The 19,637-nt window shown below is 60.0% G+C and overlaps 3 protein-coding genes across 4 annotated transcripts; all 3 read right to left on the bottom strand.

The window, feature by feature from the left end:
• Positions 1–1,409: 1,409 nt before the first annotated feature.
• CHRNG (cholinergic receptor nicotinic gamma subunit) lies at positions 1,410–6,012 on the bottom strand. Its single transcript, XM_005142295.3, has 12 exons — positions 5,844–6,012; positions 5,332–5,471; positions 5,170–5,214; positions 4,851–4,960; positions 4,600–4,755; positions 4,219–4,316; positions 3,235–3,438; positions 2,830–2,944; positions 2,448–2,562; positions 1,894–2,098; positions 1,657–1,790; positions 1,410–1,577 (listed from the first exon to the last, which is right to left on the bottom strand). The coding sequence occupies exons 1-12, from the start codon at positions 5,881–5,883 to the stop codon at positions 1,410–1,412; spliced, it is 1,530 nt and encodes a 509-aa protein (XP_005142352.1). The 5' UTR covers positions 5,884–6,012.
• An 898-nt stretch (positions 6,013–6,910) lies between these two features.
• Positions 6,911–10,801, bottom strand: CHRND (cholinergic receptor nicotinic delta subunit). The gene is made up of 12 exons (XM_005142327.2): positions 10,750–10,801; positions 9,965–10,110; positions 9,729–9,773; positions 9,517–9,626; positions 9,246–9,401; positions 8,898–9,013; positions 8,451–8,651; positions 8,025–8,136; positions 7,788–7,902; positions 7,385–7,586; positions 7,178–7,296; positions 6,911–7,093 (listed from the first exon to the last, which is right to left on the bottom strand). Exons 1-12 carry the CDS (start codon positions 10,799–10,801, stop codon positions 6,911–6,913), a joined length of 1,557 nt encoding a protein of 518 aa, XP_005142384.2.
• Positions 10,802–11,551: 750 nt separating this feature from the next.
• Positions 11,552–18,285, bottom strand: PRSS56 (serine protease 56). Of its 2 annotated transcripts, XM_031043043.2 has the most exons (16): positions 17,209–17,375; positions 16,511–16,708; positions 15,953–16,000; positions 15,453–15,642; positions 15,241–15,349; positions 15,003–15,162; positions 14,705–14,847; positions 14,408–14,567; positions 14,112–14,300; positions 13,843–14,004; positions 13,633–13,696; positions 13,211–13,373; positions 12,686–12,830; positions 12,478–12,555; positions 12,117–12,223; positions 11,552–11,989 (listed from the first exon to the last, which is right to left on the bottom strand). In XM_031043043.2, exons 2-16 carry the CDS (start codon positions 16,698–16,700, stop codon positions 11,816–11,818), a joined length of 2,082 nt encoding a protein of 693 aa, XP_030898903.2. In that variant the 5' UTR covers positions 16,701–16,708; positions 17,209–17,375; the 3' UTR covers positions 11,552–11,815. The 2 variants fall into 2 exon arrangements, with proteins under 2 accessions (XP_030898903.2, XP_030898904.2); XM_031043044.2 differs by lacking the exons at positions 16,511–16,708; positions 17,209–17,375 and adding an exon at positions 18,167–18,285.
• Positions 18,286–19,637: the final 1,352 nt, after the last annotated feature.

The raw sequence follows: 19,637 nt of genomic DNA on the forward strand, positions 1-19,637 counted from the left end.
AAGAAGGCTGTGGTCCTGCTCACTTTGCACAGATCATGGCCACAGGGCTGCCTCCATGGGGAACAGGAGGAACAGGGGGCAGGACCAAACCAGATCTCTGGGTGATTGATGAGTTCCTCTGGGCATCTCAGCATGTGCTGGTGGGCACCATCCCTGCCTGCTTCAAGGTGCCAATGTGGATCAATCTGGCCATGGTGTCCAGGCATGGGGCAAGAAAAGCCACCTTACAGAGGGCATGAGTAGGCTGGCTCAGCTGGAGGGTGGTTCTGGGCCTTGACTAGGCTGCAGGTGTCCAAGAGATGTGATGTCTCAGCTGCTGAGTGTTTGCCTCCCTCTTCCATCTGTGCTCACATTGCCCTCAACTGTGGCAGGCAGCACCAGGAGCCAGCTCCAGGCAGTAACCAGATGGTTTTCTTCCAGCAACAGAGGCAAACAGTGCTGGGACAGTGAGGCTGATGGAGACAGAACATCCTGAAGCCAGGTGCAGATGCCATTAGCTGGACCACAGAGGAGCAGATGCTCCCTGCCAACATTCCCAGGCTGACCTCCTGTATCTCACCCACCGGCAGGGACAAAGCCACAGAGCCCCCCCCGAGGTCAGTGAGGGGCATGCTGGGGGGATGTGGCTCTGCTGGGATGGGGGGAAGGGACTGTGCTTGACAGAGATGATCCCATGAGTCAAGGAGGGCTGGCAGGGGAGGGAGTCCTGTAATGATGCACACAGAGTAGGTGCTGATGGGCACCTGTCTGCAAGGGGGTTTGGGTGACTGGTGGCCCAAGGTCTTCCCACCCCAAGCTGCTTGCTAGGGAGCAGGGACAGCAGTTCAGCTGCCACCAAGAGCAGTGGCCAGGGCATAAATGGAGGAAGGAATCAGCTGCCCCACGATGGGGGGCTGTATCCATGATTCCTGCCCCTTTCGCACCATTGCCTTGGCAAGGGGTGCAGGGGCCCCATTTGCCATGGGCTTGAAGCTGTGAATTTGCAGTGGGGTAATGCGGTTTTTGCTGCCAGAGCTGGTACACATGCCATCAGGTGCCTGACTGTGCTTTAATTCCTTTGTCTTGTCTCTCAGCACACTTATGACTGGACTGTGTGGCTTAGAGGTCTGTGGCCAGCCTCCACAGGTGGCATATGCAGCCTATCCGAGAAGGGTAACTACATCGGTGGTCATGCAGCAATGATGCCACATAGGCTTGCAAGACTGCCACAGGCTTTACTTCCACTTGCAGCACAGCATAACTACCCTGTGTTTCCCCTTTTCCCCATCACCACCATTGCTGTGAGTGGCAAGAGCCCTGCCACCCCCAGTCCTTCTCCAGTGCTGTGCTTGGGATCTCGGCCAGGCAGGCTGGTTTGGGGATGGCTAGTTCCTGGCTCCAGCGGTGCCAGCAGCAGGAGGGCTGGCATGTCACTGTGGCAGGTACTGCTTGGGGTCCCCAGGGAAGGGCAGGGCAGGCGCCTGGTTGAAGTGAGCCATGAGGAAGATACCGACGGTGCCACACACGAAGAGGGAGGCCATGATGAAGAAGCAGACACGATCAATCACGCGTCCCACCAGGATCCACTCTTCGCTCTCCTATGATGACATGAGGAGGGGATGAGGGCTGCCCTTCTGCCCCCCATGCAGGTACCTCTCCTCGCTGGCCCTGACTCACGCTATTGAAGTCATTCTGCTCCCGTGTGGCATTGGCGATGTGGTTGCAGGCATCCACGCAGGCACGGATGTCAGGTCCTGCCTCCTCGAGGCTCTGGCTAAAGTCATGGGCACTGCCACTCTCCAGGCCACGTTCTACAGGCAGCAGAGCCAGCACAGCAGGCACCAGTGAGTGCCCAGCTGCCTGGCACATCACCCAAAATCATAAGGAGATGCCAGGTCCCCCACAGGCACTCACCGATCTTCTCCAGCACAGTTTTCATCAGCCCATCCCTCTCCTTCTGCTTCTCAAAGAGCAGCTCTGTCCGGGCTTTCCAGAGCATGTACTCATCAGCTTTCACAATGAGCCCCAGGGAACTGCGCCTTCGGGAAGCTCGCGGTGGTCCAGGTGTCTTCTCTGGCATGTGCATTCCCAGGTAGCGGGGCAGGAGGTGCAGGCACACCTGGAAACAGTGTCACCCATAGGGACCTGAGTCCCTCACACCACCTTGGGGCATGCAATGTGTTCGGTCGGGTCCCCTTGCATCACCTGGAGCATCCTATCAGTACCCTTGTGCCAATAGGATTCTGGGCGCTTTGGCATCTGCTGTTCCCAGTGTTCAGAGTGTTTTGAAGGGGTTTGGTGGCAGAGTGTGATCCCTTGGGAGCATCTGTGGGGGGCCCTTTTTGTGCTAGGACTTGCACTTAGATGAAGGCATGCCTGCCACCCTGCTCTGTGAGGGACGTGGCCTCAGTGCCCAAATACCCACCCAGTTCCCCATGTGTAAGGGGTAGGGGAATGATGGCATGTACCTGGCGCACTCTCTGGGACATAGAGTGAGTGTTGGGTGTTCTCAGCGAGATGTTGAGGACGATAACAGCATTCACCACAATCACCACCGTCACCACCATGAGGAAAGTCAGATACCTGGGGGGAGGCACAGGGCCTTATGTGGAGCTGCTGGGTCACAAGCTTTGGGCATGTAAGGTCCTTCTCAGCGCTCTCCTGGGCTGGAAACTGGGGTCCAGCAGTGGGACAAGGGTGTGTGGTAGCCGTGTGCCAGCTTCACCTGGGCTAGGGTTATTTCTGTGCCAGGGTCCTGTCTGTGGGCACTGGCTGCTGCACAGCACTCAGGGAACCCACTGTCAGAGTGTGACAATAGAGCCGGCACCCCCATCCCCATGCATCACTTACTTCCCAATGAGAGGCACAGCCTGGGAGGTCTCAGGCACCTTCTGGGCAATGAGGAAGAGGAAGACAGTCTGGGCCAGCAGGACATTGATGGATACAGTGCATTTCTGCCCACCCGCTGCCAAGGAGGGAGGAAGGCAGAGACTGACATGAGGCAGTGTTGTGGGCATTGCCCCCCTTTGGCAAAAAGCCCCCACCCCAAAGTTGGACTGGCCAAGTATTGCCATGAGGCTTTAACTGTGGGGTATCTGGAAATACACTTTCCCCACCCCAAATATCACAGGAGTGGAGGAAAGATGGCAGTGATGGTCCCCTAGCACGGAGAGGTCAGTGAGCCCTTCCTTGCCTGTCACTGCTCCCCTTGCACATCCCTGTGCCCCCAGTGGTGGGTACCGCACCAGTCCATACCTTTAGCTGGCAGGAAATAGACCAGCACACCCATGGCAGAGATGAGGACACAGGGCACGATGATGTTGATGATGTAGAAGAGCGGCTTGCGCTGGATGATGAGGTAGAAGATGACCTGCTGGTACTGGGTATCATCTGGGGTGAATTGCTCCGAATTGATGACCTTCCGAGCAGGGCGGTGCTTGATGGCCCATTCGCCATTCTCTGCCAGTGCCACATGAGTGCCGTTGCCCCACTGGGGGCACTGGGTCTACCAGGCCCCCAGTGTGGGGAAGGCAAGGAAGGGGAGAGCTGGTGATTAGCATGGGCCCCAAAGGGCACCCAGGCTGGGCACAGGCAGGAAAAGGTGCTAGAATCGCTGGGAAGGGAGATGACACTCATGGAGTGTGCCAGGGCACCTGGGCAAAATACCCCAAAAAAGCTGTTGGAGGGGGGAGCCAGGCACATGTGAGGCATTTGGACACCCCAGGATGTTACATGTAGGGTGGTGGTCCCCCCATCTCCCTGCCCCCAGGGTGTCACAGAGGGAAGCAGAGCGTGATACTGGATGACGGTGCACTGTTTTCCCCTGCTGTCTGCAGGAGCAGTAGCGTTTTTTCCCAGTCAAGATCGCAGCTCAGGCCAGTAATGAAAAAGTAAATCTCGCTGCCCAAAAAGCATTTTGTTCCTTCAGTATGCAATTAGAATGTGATGGAAAACGTCATCATTTGGCCATGACAGCTACATTCCCAGCATCAATCAAGCTCCCAGGAGCGGTGCTCTCCAGGAGCGGCTGCCAGGCAATGAGAGCTCCAAACAGGGGGGATAGAAAAACAAATCTCTCCCACACTCCCGCTCCCACTAATAACTTAAGTGCCCACGTAATGGCAGGATCTGCTAATAGTCCCACAGCCCTGCTTTTGGCAGCCCCCAGCACAGCACCAAGCCTGTTGGTGCCTGCAATTGGAGGATGCTCTTGTGCCACAGGCGTGGCTGTGGTGTTACCTGTGAAAGCCTCGGGGTCAATTGAGATCCATTCCACAGTCTGGCCTTCCTCTACTGTCAGCAGGAGATTGATTTCATTGGCACTGTACGTCTGGGACCTGGGAAGGGACAAGGGGGTGGCACAGGCTGGCATGCAATGAGCTGGATGTGCAAACAGCACTAGTGTGGCCCTGGGTCGTGCTGGCCACCTCCAGCTCTGATTTGGAGTGCTTGGCTTGGCCAAGGTGCCTCCTGCCACCAATGGGGTGCCAGGGGACAGGTAGGTGGCACTTGTCTGCTCAGGGACGTGTTGCCTCAAGGCAAAGAAGGACAAGCCATGCTAATCCATTGTATCCCAGGAGGACCTGCCATAGTGCCCCCACATGCCCAGCCTGTGCTCACTGGAAGACCAAGGTGCAGTTCTGCCAATCGAAGGGGAAATAGGTGACATGGATGGAGCAGGAGCTGCGGTATATGGCGGGGGGCAGCCAGTAGATGCTGCCATCAGGGGACACCAGCACATTGGTGTAGAGGGTGATCTCGAACGTCCCGTCGATGCTGGTGGGAAAAGGGTAGGCTCAGCCCCAAACTGTGCCCAGGGAGCAGCTGCCACCCCCTGTGCAGGGATATGTCCCCATTGCCCTGTCACCTACTTGTTCTCCAGGACAATGTCAGGCAGCCAGACCATGGTGGAGGGCACTCGCAGCAGCTGGATGTTGTCATATTCCTCAGGGTCCCACCGCAGGCGATAATCGGACCATTGCTGGGGAAAGGGGAGCAAAGAGAGAGGGGTCATTGTGATCCCCCAAGGGAGGGAGCTTGTGAGCTGCCTGTCCTATGCTGCCCAAAATGGGCTCAGTTGGGGTCACCCACAAAAGAGGGTACAGATTACAGTGGCAGCCCTCTGTGGGTTACCACCCTGAAATGCAAATGTGGCCTCAGGGTGTCCCACCTGGAGGTGAGGGGTCTCACCATCTCAATCCAGACGTTAGTGGTGAGGGTCTCCTCTCGCTCGTTCTGGCAGGGAAGAGAGAGGGAAGATGACTTTAGTGCCCTGCTCTGCCCACTGCCCCATGTTTACAGTTGTTTTGTGGAGCAAATCCTGTCCTGGGACTGGGGAGGGGAGTTTCTCACCAGCGAGATGAGGTTGGTGAGGGTGAGCTTTAGGGTGACATCAATGATCTGGTCCCCATGCAGGGCCGGGCGTAGGTGCCGGTTGTATTTGGTCATGAGGTCCTGGAGCAGCTTCTCCTCCTGGTTCCTGCAGCTCACACCTGGGGAGGGCTTGTGCTATGGGGGCACTCTGGGATGACAATGACAGGGCCACCCATGCCCCCGGGATATGCTGCTGGTGGGGGGGCAGGCGGGTGTGCGTGGGGAGGGGACGGCCACAAGTGTATTACTGTGGCTGTGCATGCCTGATGTTGTGTCAGTGTCAGCATGCAAGCAGAGGGAGTGTGTCCCCCCTACATCCCTCACCCCTCTCACCCCAGGGTAGGACATGGGGACAGTGAGCTGCCAGCATGGGGACAGCTTGGTGGGACAGTGCACGGTGCTGTACACCCATGGGTGACAAACACCCAAGAGCAAAGGTGAAGGGTGACCAGGTACCCCCCAGTATTCCCCCCATGGTGGGCACCCCTTACCTGCCAGGGCACAGAGGATGAGGAGGCCGTGGCAGCGCATGGTGGTGCCGTGGGGTGCAGGGGCTGCACTCGGTGCCTGCACAGCAGTGCTCTGGTCCTGGCGCCCAGTGGACAGGACAGCTGTCCCCTGCCACCGTCAGCTGTTCCCAAGAGCCACTGGGGTGGGGAGGGCCGAGGGAGCGCCCAGGCCCCCCCACCAGCAGGGTTGATGACAGTTTGCTGGGACGCCCAAATCCAAGAGGGATTGGAATTGCGTCTGGGGGCAAAATTATAGCTGTGCCTCAGTTTACCCATGTCCTGCACAGAGGGATGCATCTCTGTGCACAGAAACTCAAGTCCCCATGGGTTATGGAAAAGGGGTCCCCCCCTGCAAGCACCCCAAGAAGTGCCCTGTCCTCTACCATGGTGGTGTCTGCTCCTGGGGTGGAGAAGGAACAGGCAAGTTCCACCACGTCAGCCTGGGGAGTGATCCAAGTCCAAATCCTGCCAGACCCTGTGTAGGGGTGTTGGGAGTGGTGGAAGATTCCTGGCTGAGCAGAGAGGATGTGACAGCTGTCCCGAGCCACTGTTGGTATGGGGATGTCAGCTGTGCCCCTGAAACCGGAGCTCTGGCATCCTGATGCTGAGCTGGGGAAGGAGACACCCCCTTGGCCCCCAGCTGGGTGTTGGGGGGTAACACTTGTGGGGCATCAAGGGGACAGGGGGTGATGTGGGTATTGGTGGCATCTGTGCCCAGTGCAGCAGATCGTGCAGTGCTGGGGGGATCCATCTCCTTTACCAGCCCATCCTGTCCCAAGTGCCCAGCTCAATGGGGGTAGCAAGGCTTCATACCACCCCATCCCTCTGGGAAATGCCCCTTCCAGCCACAGCTGAGGACCACTGTACTCAGAACACCCAAAAGCACCCATTCCTTGGGTGGGCATCATCTCCCTGATGCACACAGTGCTCAGGTTGGGCACTGTGCCTGTGGGGAGTCACCAGCTGAGTGCCCGTAGTGAGAAGTACCAACTTTATTTTCCTAAGCCAAGGCAGGTGATGGGGGCCTGGCATGTGGCATCCCCCCTCCCCTAGGTGAAGCGCTTGTTCTCTTCCTGGTAGTCATAGGGGTCTCCGGCAAAGGGCAGCGGCGGTGGGTGGTTGTAGATGCCCATGAGGAAGATCCAGAGCGTACCCACCACCAGCATGGGGGTGATGAGGAAGAGGCAGAGGCGATCCAGGGTCCGGGCCACCTGGTTCCAGTTGTCCTTCTCCTGGGGAGGCAGCCAGGAGGTGAGCATTGGGGGCACAGTGAGCACACGGAGCTCCCTCTTCCCCCTCATGCTCATGGCCCCCACCTCGTTGTAGCTGTTTTTCTCCCGAATGTGCTTGACAATGAAGCTGGCGTTATCAACAACAGGTTTTATGTGCTCATAGAGCTGCTCCTCGCCTGTGCCCGTGCCCAGCGGTTGCAACCCTGGGGGCAAGAGGGGCAGTGAGATGGGGTCTGAAGGGAGGCCGCTTCTGGAGACCCCCTGCTCTGCCACCCTTCCCCAGCAGCTCACGGGCAGGGGTGACGCGGCTGGCCAGCCCGTGCCGCTCCGACTGCTTCTCAAACATGAGCTCGCTGCGGGACTTGACGCTGAAGTACTCCTCTGCCTTGGCGATGTAGCCGGCCGAGCTGAAGCGCCGGATGCATGGAGCGCCTGCTGGGCTCTCAGCCGTCTGTGACATACCCAGCAGGCGGGGCAGGCTCTCCAGAAAGACCTGGGAGCACAGAAGGGGCTGTCAAGACTCTTGGCCCCAGTGCAACACCACCTTGTCCCCACCTTCTGCTCCCAACCTGGGTGTACAAGCCCTTGGAGTGGTACAGATGGGACACCCCAATGCTGGGCTGGGGCTGTCCTGTCCCATGTCCTCCACCCCTGTACCCACCAGTTTACTCACCCATACCAGCACCACACGCACCTCTCTGACCCAGTTGGACATGATGTGGGTGCTGGGGGTGCGGAAATGGAAGTTGAGGACCACAACGCAGATCACCACCACAGCTGTCACCAGAAGCATGATAAAAAGCAGATACCTGTGTGGGACACAGACCTGGAGCTGTCATTGCCGCAGAGGCCGGGCAGGGGTGGAGTTGCCCTCTGGCACTGTGGAGACCCCTTGATGTCCCCGCTGCACCTAGCGGTGCCCAGGACTCACTTTCCGATGAGGGGGATGGCATGGGAGGTGGCAGGCAGGCGCTGGGAGATGAGCAGGAGGAAGACAGACTGGGCCAGGAGCACCGAGATCACCAGGGTCATCTTCTCACCACCTGGACAGCAGGTGAGTTGAGGGCAAACCCTGCCCAAAGCCCCTGTCCCAGCACTCCCGGTGCCAGGATTGCCCACTGTCCCACCCTGCAGTGCCCCATAGAGTGTTTTCTATTATGGGAGTACCCAGATATGGGGTATCCTATGCTCAAGTGTTCCCCTGCCAGGATGCCTGACTGGGATGACGGTGTCCTACATAGGGGCGTTCCAGTAGCAGGATGGTCCCATTCTGAGCATCGGGGTGTCCATATGTCCCAAGACTTGATGCAAGTGAGGGACATGGAGGTGCCCCATGGGTGCTGTGGGGCTCACTTACTGTCAGCGGGTAAGTAGAAGACGAGGATGGCCATAAAGGCAATGAGGATGCAGGGCGTGACAATGTTGATGATATAGAAGAGTGGCTTGCGCTTGATAATGAGGTAGAAGGTGATGTCCTGGTGCTCGCTGCTCTCAGGGGGGTTTTCGGGGTGGATATTCTTGCGGGCTGGACGGTGGATTATTTCCCATTCCCCATTTTCTGCCAGGACAGATAGGATGTACATGGCATGGGGAACCCCTACTATGCCCATCCTCACCAGCCCCACCAGCACCAGTCTCCCCATCCTGGGTCTGGGTGGCTCCAAGCCTGGTGGATGGGTCCCGGGGTTCCAAAGCCTCAGGTAATCCAGTGTGTCCGTGGCAAGGTACCCCAAGCCAAGCTGCCCCTGAGCCCTGTAGAGGTTGTCCTGCTGCCACAGGACAAGTCAGAGAACACAAGCATTACCTGTGAAGCCTTCAGGGTCAATGATGATCCACTCCACTGGGTAATACTTGCCCGTCTCTGGGTCACTGTCCTCTTTCAAGTGCATGCTGATCTCTAGGGCACTGTATGCCAACGAGCTGCCCCATGGACAGGGAGGGGACAGGCAGTGAGGGGCTGCATCTGCTGCCTGGTACCCACCACTCACCCACCCTGACGTCCAACATGATGGAGTCAGGCCATCGAGTCATCTGCAAACCCCCACCTGGCTGCACCCCAACAGCAAGAGAAGGTGCTGGCAGCAGCAGGCACTGCAGGGAGCCAGGATGTCCACCCTGCTGCCTGCCCCTGTCCCAGCCAGCCCCCTGGCACCTGAATTTGAGGGTGCAGTTCTGCCAGTCGAAGGGGAAGAAGTCAACGTTGATGGGACAGGCACTGCGAAAGATGGCGGGTGGCAGCCAGTAGACATAGCCCGTGTTGTAGATGAGGACATTGCAGTAGTAAGCAACCTCAAAGAGCCCGTCATTGCTGTGCCAGGAGAGAGATGAGGTGATGGCGGGGCCAGCAAGGGTCAGGGGGAGACCTGGACATGCACCAGGCACAGCTCGGAGAGGTTGGGAGGAGAAACTGAGGCACAGCTCACTTGTTCTCTAGGACTATCTCAGGCAGCCACAGCATGTCTGGTGGCAGGCGGAGCACCTCAATGTCCCCAAACTCAGACTTGTTCCACTGCAGGCGGTAATCAGTCCAGCCCTGGAGGGGAGGGATCCCCAGGTCACTGTGTTACCACACTGGGCCACCCCATTGCTCATGCATCAAGACACAACTGGTGCTGTGATACCTGCCCCTACTCACGTGCTCGAGCCATACATTGGTGGTGAGTGTCTCATCTACCTCTTTCTGCAATGACAGTGTGGGACAGTGAGATGCCAGTGCCAAGCCCAACAGCTGCAACCCCCCAGCCCAGGACCCACCACCGCAACCAGACAAGGTTTGGGGCAGCAGCCTCAGGGGTCCCCAGCTCAGCCAGCCCTGCAGGTGAGGCATGGCTGGGGAGCACCCTATGGTGGGTATTGTCTGCTGGGACTCACCAGTGAGATGAGGTTGGAGAGGGTGAGAGCCAGGTAGACGTCCACAACCTGGTCACTAGAGGTGACGGGGCGCATCTCCTTGTCGTAGCCCTTCTCCTCAAAGAGATGGTGGATGAGCCGCTCCTCCTGGTTCACACATAGCCCACCTGGGGGTGTAGGGTCAGGCAAACTGGGGAGTCTGGGGGGTTACTGGGACAAATATCACTCCCAGGGGTGCTCAGTGAATGCAGGGTGGATTAAGGATGGAGAGGACAGAAACAGGCCAGTACACTGCACGTTTGTGCTGTGCAGGGGCATGGACATGGGACATTCAGGCATGTGGGGGCACATGGGCATGGAACAAGGATGTGGGCATAGACACAGAGGGAAACACAAGCATGAGACACTTTAGTATGGACACAGTGGCACGAATCGTAAGTGGATGCACACGGAGGCACATACGGACAGAGGGACATGGGCACAGTCTATGCACTGACGTGGGCATAGATGCAGTTTCACTGTGCACACAGGCACATACAGGGGCACACAGACACAGTGACACTGTGCAGACACACACACAGCCCAGGCACAGCACAGGGATGCAGCTCCTGGCGGTCCAGCCAGGACAGAAGCACAGGGGATGCTCAGTGATGGGACTGATTGCCAAGCAATACCCAAGGTGCAGCCTTGCGGAGACACTTGCCCAGATCCTGCCACCAAACCCCCCCCCTCCCCGACCCCATTGAGGGGGCCCAGAACCCCTTAAATAGGGCAACCCCACATCCAAGACCCCAGGCCCTGCTCACCCGACAGCACCAGTGCCCCAAGCAGAGCCAGCCACCCCGGCAGGTCCCCCATGCCCGCAGTGCCCTCGCGCTGTGCCAGGCCCTGGCCACCTCCCCGCCTGGCCTGGCTGAGCGGATGTCCGGCTGCCGGACGGAATGCGAGATGGATGGTGCCAGGTGTCGAGGGGGAAGGGTACATGCACTGGATTAGTGCTCCCACCCCTCTCTTCCAGCACCCCCTGCACCCGCAGAACGGGAGATGGGCAGGCACAGCTGGCCTCACTGGCTCCATGCATGTCAGCACATCACCCTGTGCCTGGGCATCCCAGCACAAGCATTGAGGGGTGCTGGGAGGAGCGGTCCCTTCCCTGCTGCTCAGCAGCCCCATCAGTGCTGGTCGAGGGTGGTAGCTCCTCACAGGCAGGAGGGGTTGGTACGACCCAAGCACTTGTCATTGGCTTAGGCTAGTCTCAGCCCCTGCACCAGCAAGAGGATTCATGTGGGCCCCGATGGGGTAGCACCAGGGATAGACACTGGTGCTATGTTATGGGTGCTGCAGTGGCCAGGAGGAGTGTCTGACTCCCGGGCAGAGGGCTGGGGAGTCTGTGCCAGGTTGAGCAGGAACTGATGTTAGGGGCAGGAACCAAGGCTGGGGTCACCGCTTCAGAGTACAGGGGGGATAGGAAGGGGGATGCAATGGGAAGTTCCCCCACTGGCCCCCACAACACTGGCACCCTGTGGCACAGCACTCACTTCATACTCACCAGCTACTGGAAAATAGAGCCCTTCTTTATTGAAAAATAAACCTTTCTCTGTACAAATAAATAACAGCTCAGGTGCCTATGGGGGAAAATGGGATGGGCTTTCCAAGATGAGGGTCCCAGGGGAGGTGAGGGCCAGGCGCTCCTTGGTGCCCCATGGCCCTGGGTAGATCTGGCAGTGCTGGTGGGAAGAGGGAAACTGAGGCACAGTGTGGGAAAAAAGGATGGAAGAGCCTGAGCTGGAGAGTGGGCTGTGTTTGAAGGACATTGGAGACCCCTGCCCCAGCACCCTGTCCCCACGCTGGCATGGTGCACCAGGGACACCATTAGGTTTTCAGCGCCTCAAGTGCCAGAGCAACGAGGCCGGGCATGCTGCGGGCTAGCGAGTCACTTTCCAGCCCCACAAGGCCAGTGAATGCTGTGGGGCGGCCCCCCACTGTGGCCCGCACCTGTGCCCGGTACAGTCCCTTGGCGTTTTTGGAGCCCAAGTCCACCAGGATCTGTGGGAAGATGACAACGTGGTGAGTCCCAGGGGAGCCAGGGGCACAGAGGGGCAGTGATGGGCTGGGAGGTGACACTATCTGCCTGCCAGGGTTGGGGCTTGGAGCAGCTGGACAGGGCACTCACCTCCTGAAAAGTCATGGCCAGGTCTGGCTCGGGCACCCGCAGCACCCAGGCGTACAGCTCCCGCACAGCACCCACCCGCACCGCTGACTCGTTGAGGCCAGGGCAGGCTGCAGCCCCCGCCGTGGGCAGGAGAGAGATGGAGGGGTCATGAAGATGAGTCACAGGGGCACCACACACAGCACCCACCCTGGGGAGGAGCACCTATGCTCTGGGGATGTGGGGGAAACAGGAGCAGAGGGTCTCTGTGGAGGGGGGTATGGGCAAGGGCTGTCCCACTGATGGGACCAGAATGCAAAGCTGAGATGGGCTTGTCACCATCCCCACAGCATGGGGCATCTGTCAGCAGCCATGGGGCACCTACCTCTGCCCACACCTGCCTCCTCCTCCACCCCTGGCAGCTCCAGGGGCACCAGCTCACGTTTCTCCCTCAGTGCAGACCCTGCCACCAAGAGAGGTGTAAATCCCTCGGTGGGAAAATGGTCGATGGTCTCTGCCCAACCATGGAGCTGGCTGGCAGATGGACACCCAGCTGCCCTGTCAACCCCAGCTCCCCAACTCCTGGGGCTCACAGCTTGGTATGGAGGTCCCTGCCAGCTCTCCAGGTGCTTGTTGCAGCTCCATAGCTCCAAGGGAGGTGTCAAGGTTCAGTTCTGCCCGTAGCTGGGCAAGAAAAGCTCGTCCCTGTCCCACCAGCTCCTCCACCTCCTCACCTTTCTGAAGAAAAGTGGGGGACAAAGTGGGTGCTGGGGTACCCAAGGGCACCCATGGGCCAAGCGCACAGTGGCAGAATGGAGGGCACAGTTGGACTGGCGTCAGACAGGGTATGAGGGACACATGTCTGGTTCATGGCTTTGTTGGGTTGGATCCTAAGCTTCAAGGTCAGACCCATGGCTGGCTCTGCAGTGGTTGATTGGGAGTATGGGTTTCATCTGGGGAGGGCAAAATGCCCCATTTGTGATAGCAAAGTAGCAAAGAGGATGCCATCTCTGTGGCTGCACAGGGGACTATGGATTCAGGGGATGTCAGGAGGGGGACACAGGGGAACTTTGGGCTTTGGGGCAGTGGCTCCCCCCAGCCTGTCCATCCCCACATACCTGCAGGAAGAGCCATGTCTCCCTGGGGAGCTGCCCTGCATCTGGGATGGGTGCCAGGGGGCTGCCCCCCTCCATGGCCCTCAGCACCTCCACCCAGTCCTGCAGCCGGGGTCCCACAGCACCAAAGAGCCCTGCAAAGAGGGGGGGCCGCCCAGCTCCCTGTCTGCAAGCACAGTGGAGTGAGCTCAGGCAGGTGCCCAGTGGCACCCATCCCCTGGGCAGTGCCACCCTGCATACCCCTGCAGGGTCTTGGTGGTGCCCAGGGGACCATGCCCACCTCCCTGCAGATGCCCTGGCTGCAGGAAGAGCAGGACTCCAAAGCATTTGGCTGTCCCCCAAAAGCCATGTCAGCATACCCAGGTATCTTGTCCACCTCCCCAAACCCTTTAGCCCCTCTTGTCCCATGGTCCACCATGCCTCACCTGGTGGGGTGTCTCCGGAGTCCCTCTGCTATGGGGCTTGGCTGGCCCTCTGCCACAGCTGGGCCTGTGGAGATAAGAAGGGAACAGAAGGGACAAGGGGAAGTGGAACCCATAGGGGTGCCAAGGCAGGTTGATGGTGCCCTGGTCACCAGCACAGGGGAATAGATGGGATCCCAAGTGGCAATGGTGTGGCCCAGCTGAGGAGGATACCTGGGGCATCCCTGCGGCCACGGTGGGGGAACAGATGCCCATAGATCTTGCCCAGGATCTGTGGCAGAGCATGGGTGAGGAAGGAGAAATCCAGCTGGTTTCGGATGAAGTCCCCAGCCCTGCGCAGAAGATCCACCAAGGTCTGGGCGTACGAGTGCAACTCTGTGGGTACAGTGGGAGAGCCATGGCCCTGGCCCCATGCCAGCCCCACGCTGCCTGAAATAAGGTCCCTCCCCACACCCTCTCCACAGCAGAACCCCCTGGCTCACCACATCGTCTGGTCCTGGCACGGCAGGTCTCCTCGGCCAGCCGGGCACAGGCAGCGTGGCCTTGCAGGGCCCGGCAGGACCCGGTGTAGAAGGCACAGAGGCGAGCCCGCTCCGGTGGCTGCTGCTCGGGGGGCAGCTGGGACACTGCCAGCAGGTCAAAGCAGCTCGGTTCCAGGCTGCCAGGTGCAGCTGTGGGAGCACCAGTGCTGCCATGAGGTGCTGAACACCACTGAGGTGATGTATCCCCACAGTACCCTGGGCATCTCCATCCCCCCAGTGCAGCCAGCAGCACTCACGGTCCATCTGGAGTCTGAGCCAGTCTGTGAAGGCAGTGACGCGGGTGTAGACACCCGGTTTGCCCTGCTCACCACAGCCATCGCCCCACGACGTGATACCATAAAGGACAAAGCGATGTGAGGAGGGGTCCTGGCATGCCAGTGGGCCCCCCGAGTCACCCTGTGGTGGGGAGATGCCCATGAGTTGGTCTGGGATGGGACCCCAGGCAGTGCTGGGCTGTGGCACATGCCCAGCGCTGTGTGCCATGAGGGGTTTTTGGGCTGGGGGGCCAGCAGCCCCTCAGCTTTGGGCATTACCTGACAGGTATCGATGCCCCCGGACAAGTACCCAGCACAGAACATGGTGCTGGTGATCAGGTCCTTGCCCAGAGCACCCCGGCACGTCTCTTGACTGAGCAGGGGCACCTGTGCTTCCATGACCACGTTGGCTGCTGGTCCCTCTGCTGGGCAAGGCACACATTATAGTGTCCTCCATGCCTGGACATCCATCTCTTTTGCAGCCCCCTGCCCTGGATCAGTGCATCAGCACTAGGCACCAGAGAGGGCATCAAAGAGGACAACCCACAAACTCCATGGGTGTTGGGATGGCACCTACCTTCATAGAGGGAGCCCCAGCCAGCAATGTAGCAGGCAGTGCCCGGGCTGGGCTCTGCAGGGCTGCTGGGAAGGCACACAGGGCTGACAGTGGGTGATGGGGCCAGTGGCACAGCCAGCTCCAGCAGCGCCAGGTCCCCATGAAACGTCTTGGGGTTAAACTGGAAGGGGATGGGAGGGTGTCAGCAGGGCCTATGGGGCATGCAAAGAGTAGTCAGGGGGTGCCCACCTCCACTAACCTTGGGGTGTGGCAGGATGCGCCGCACAGGCACCACTTGCTTGCCTGCTCCGTGCTTGCCCAGCTCATGGTCACCTACCACCACTGTCCATGCCAACTCATTCTGGTTCCTGATAGAGTAAGAGGCAGCTCTTTACAGGGGTGACACAGGTGCCATGATGTGTCCCTCTCTGGAGGGACATCATCCCTACATTGCCGTATTCCCTGCCATACCCAGCAAAGCAGTGGGCTGCAGTGAGGACCCAAGAGAGCCCCACAAGCACCCCTCCACACATCAGCTCCCCATGGAGCCGCACTGACACCAGCCAGGGCCAGGACCCCAGGAGGGCCACGCTGCCGCCCATGATCCGTCCTTGGGGAGCCGTCATGTTGGCCTGGGGGACCCCACGATGCCCGCAGCTCCCTGAAGGACAAAGCAGGGATGTGAAAGGGGATCCTGCAGCCCCACTGCCAGGACACCCCCTCTCCCCAGTGGGCACAGGGTGGCTGGGACGGCTGTGGCGGGTGGAGGGGGTGGTGTGTGGCCCCGGGGGAGTCAGGCTGCACCAGGCTTGCTGTCAAGCCTCATCGTGCTCATGGAGGCAAGCAGGCTGTGGGCTGGGGGCACCCTGCGGCCCGGCAGCTGCCGACGCTAACCTCTGCCCCCCGGCCCAGCAGGCAGCCGTGGGGCCGGGGCGCCCGTCGGCATGGGGAGGGGGGTGGTGTGGGCTCACCTGGCATTGCCACCTCTTCTTGTGCGTCAGGGCCTGAGGCTGCCATCCCTGCAGGGACAAAGTGTTATGGTGTGTGGGGACAATCCCCCAGTGTCACCACCGTATTCCCACTGTCCCCAGTTCCTCCCAGTTCCTTTCAGTGTTCCCAAGGCCCCATCATCCTGAACAAGCACCCCAGTACCACCCCAAGAACGCTTGTAACCCCCAGTGATTCAGTGTCGCAAATCTTTCTGCCACTGCCCCATGCCCCTTCCCTCACACTCCCCCCTCCCACCCTGCATTCTCCATCATCCTTCAACACCCCGTTCCCCTAATCCTCTCATGGTTTACAATGCCTCCATCCCCCAGATCTCCACCTCTCATCCCATATCCCTCCATCTCCCCAATTCCCCTACCATACCCTATCTCCCCAGTCTCCCCACCCCATCACCCACTGTCACTCCCAGTGCCCTCATATCCCCTCCAGGCAATCCCAGGCACCCCCTGAGAATGCTCCCTTTGTTATTGTAGGGTTTCCCCTCTCTGGGAGGATCCAGGGTGATGCGGGTGCCCACTCACGGCACTCCTGGAGGCGGTAGTGGCAGAGACGGGTGCTGAGCTGGGCGCAGGCATGTGGGGCCCCCTCGGGTGGGCACAGGCGCTGGTAGGGGGCACAGGCCTGGCTCAATGCCCAGTTGCGCTGGGGCAGCTCGGGGAGTGCCTGGGCATCCAGCAGGGCCTGGCAGCCAGGGGGCACGGTGGGGAGCATGGCTGGCACTGCAAGGACAGCAGGGCTGTGGGCATCCCAATATCCTCCCTGCCCACCTCTGCCCAGACAAACCTGGGCTGCACTTTGAGGCAGGTGGGAAGGGGGCATGGTGGGGCTGTGGTGTTGGCATGTTTTGTTAGGGTCTCCTGGGTGCTGGGATATGTTTTTGGGGGCATCTCTAGGAAGGAGACAGGAAATCAGGCAATGTTTTGGGTAGGGCTCCAGGTAATATTTGGGTAGGATCTAGAGAAGATGAAGAATTACACTTAGGGATATGCTCTGGGAGTCCAGGCATTGTTTTGGTAAAGCTTGTAAGGTAAAGCCTACAGTGGAGGTGGTGATGTTTGGGTAGGACCTTGAGATGTTATTTTGGTAGGGTTTCTAGGGGATGTGGTGGTACATTGGTAGGGACCCAAGGAAAGATTTGAGTAGGGTCTCCAGGCATGGGTCTGCGTTTGGGTAGGATCTCCTAGAATGGGGCAGTGGGGGCCATGGGGATGCAACTCACGTGAACAGCGGCGGGTGAGGTTGGCGCAGGGGGGGAAGAGGCAGGGGGGACAGAGCCCGCAGGCACCCCGCTGCCGCTGCTGTTCGGCCAGCGCCCGTTCCAATGCCAGCAGTGCGCTCCTCAGTGCCGCCTCCAGCACCAGTGTCCCCCGGCTTGACAGTGCTGCCAGGCACACACAGGGTGCTCATAACCCTGGCACCCCCACTTCCTCCCACCGCAGCCACTGGGTGCCCTCAGCCCAACCGGCACCTGTTCCCCAATATGTCCATGATGGGTGTCAGACTGGTATCACTGGTTGGCATCCCCTAGGGTGACAGGCATGAGAGTTACCTCTCTGCTGTGGCTGATACATGGCATAGGGAAGGTGTATGCCTAGATCTGTGAGTGCCCTTTGTAAGTGGAGACCTTGTGAGCATGTATAAGTGTAAACATGGGCATGCTGCAGGGCTGAGCTCAAAGAGGTGTGTCCATGCCTGTTGGTGTGCATGTACCCATGCACATACCTGTATGTGCCATGGTCCGTGTGCCCATGTCTGCATGTCCCTTGCACGTGCCCGTATTTGTGCAGTCCTGTGCGTGCCCTGTATGTGCATCCCCACATGTGCTTATACCTGTGCCTACCTGTATCCACCCACAGCTCTTCTGCTGGCTGTGCCTGGAAGTGTCCTCGGTGCTGGCACAGGTAGCTGGGCAGCAGGGAGAGCTGGCAGTCATGGGGCACAAACCAGCTCCTTGCAGCTCTTGTATCTCCTAGTGCCACAGGCAGCACTTGCCACCCTGACCAGGCAGCACAGCATGCCCCAGGACCTAGGGGCTTCAGCAGGGACCCGGGCATCCTATTTGCATGTTTCCCCATCCTCATTCCAGAAAATGAACCCAGGAGTTCCATTTCCTACAGCCACCCTACACACAGTCAAACCCTCCCGCAAAGATGCCTCCATTCCCGTGCCCCACTGACCTTGCAGGACACCGGCTGGCATGGGGTATAGACCTTGGCCCAGGGGAGCCCCCCCCACTAGCTGCAGCAGTGACAGCGTCGACAGCAGCACGGGGAGGACCAGGCGGACCCCGAGAAGAGCACCCCGCATCCTCTTGCCTCCTTGCTCCATCCCAGTGCAGGCAAAGGGGGGCAGAAGGGGGAGCCACCAAAATGCCCAAGGCGGAGGAGGGATGGATATATATGGTGCCCCCCGGGCGGTGGGAGGAGAGAGGGGCCGGGGGAGCACAAACAGGCGAGTTCATTAATGTCGCGCCAAGATGCCAGCTCGGGGAGGGGGCGCGGGGGGTGCGCAGCCGGGGCCTCAATGCCTCCTTTGTTCGACGGGGCCTCCGGGCGGGCAGCATCAGACGGGGCTGCGCTCCGGCGCTGCCCGCGGCCCTTGATCATTTTCACGCCAAGCCCCGGCCGCGCTACCGTCCCTCCTGCGGGCCTCGTGGCGGGGGGGGACAGCGGGCGGGTGGGAACGCACCGGCGGCTGCGGGCGCGGGGGGCCGGGCTGGGCGTGGGAGACCCGCGGGGGCTTCAAAAGCGGCAGCGGGCCGGGAGCGGCTGGCGGACATTGAGGTGCGGGAGAAGTCTGAGAAGGGGAATCGTGGGGCTGGGGTTCCCTCTGTGCCAGCCCGGCCCGGGCTGAAGGGACCGCTCTGTGCAGGAGCACTGCACCCCAGTGCTGAGCACCGGCTGCCCCTGGGACCCCCAGCACCCACCCCGCGTTCACACTAAGGCCGTTTCTCACCTGAGGTGCAGGAGGAGGGACGTGCCCCGGGGGGATGCCGGGCAGGTGAGACCGGGGCGCCGGCAGCCTATCTCGCTTTTCAGCGGTGGCAGGCCCAGAGCGGGCAGAGTGCCAGGGCCTGGGGGGCAGCTCTGGCCCCTGGGATGGGGGGAGCTACACTTGCCCGCCCAGCTGGAGAGGCCCACGCATACCTACAGCTCGGCTTGTGGTTGTCCCCAGATTTTTGGGGTGCCTGCGCCCTCCCTCGCCACCTTCCTGTGCCCGTGGCCATGGCATCAGCTCTTTCGGTGGGTCAGGGTGCAGCTGCATCCCCACTTCCTCTTTGGGATGCTGGGTGTGCCCGTGCCCCCACTTCTGTCCCTGCTAGTGGCACGGAGTGCCCGTATCCCCACGGCCACTGGGGGACAGGGTCCCTACAGCCCCATCTCTCTCTTCTCCTTAGGACTGTCCACCCTCTCTGTCTCTACCAAGTGTATAAGGAGGTGCCGTGTCCCCATTCCCATTTCGGGACTGCTGTTGCCAGTGTCACCACCCCCGTGCCTATTAGGGGCAGGGGCGGCTTCGTGCCCGCATCTCGGCCTTGCCGCGCTCCCGCTGGGCCCCCGGTGCCGCGCACAATGCCGCTTCAGTGGCACATCAAAGGCGCTGCGCTGCCCGCGGCTGGCAAGGCGACAGGCTCGCCGCAGATGAAAG

Source organism: Melopsittacus undulatus, chromosome 6 (assembly GCF_012275295.1).
Source record: "Melopsittacus undulatus isolate bMelUnd1 chromosome 6, bMelUnd1.mat.Z, whole genome shotgun sequence".
In the NCBI taxonomy this organism is placed as follows: domain Eukaryota; kingdom Metazoa; phylum Chordata; class Aves; order Psittaciformes; family Psittaculidae; genus Melopsittacus; species Melopsittacus undulatus.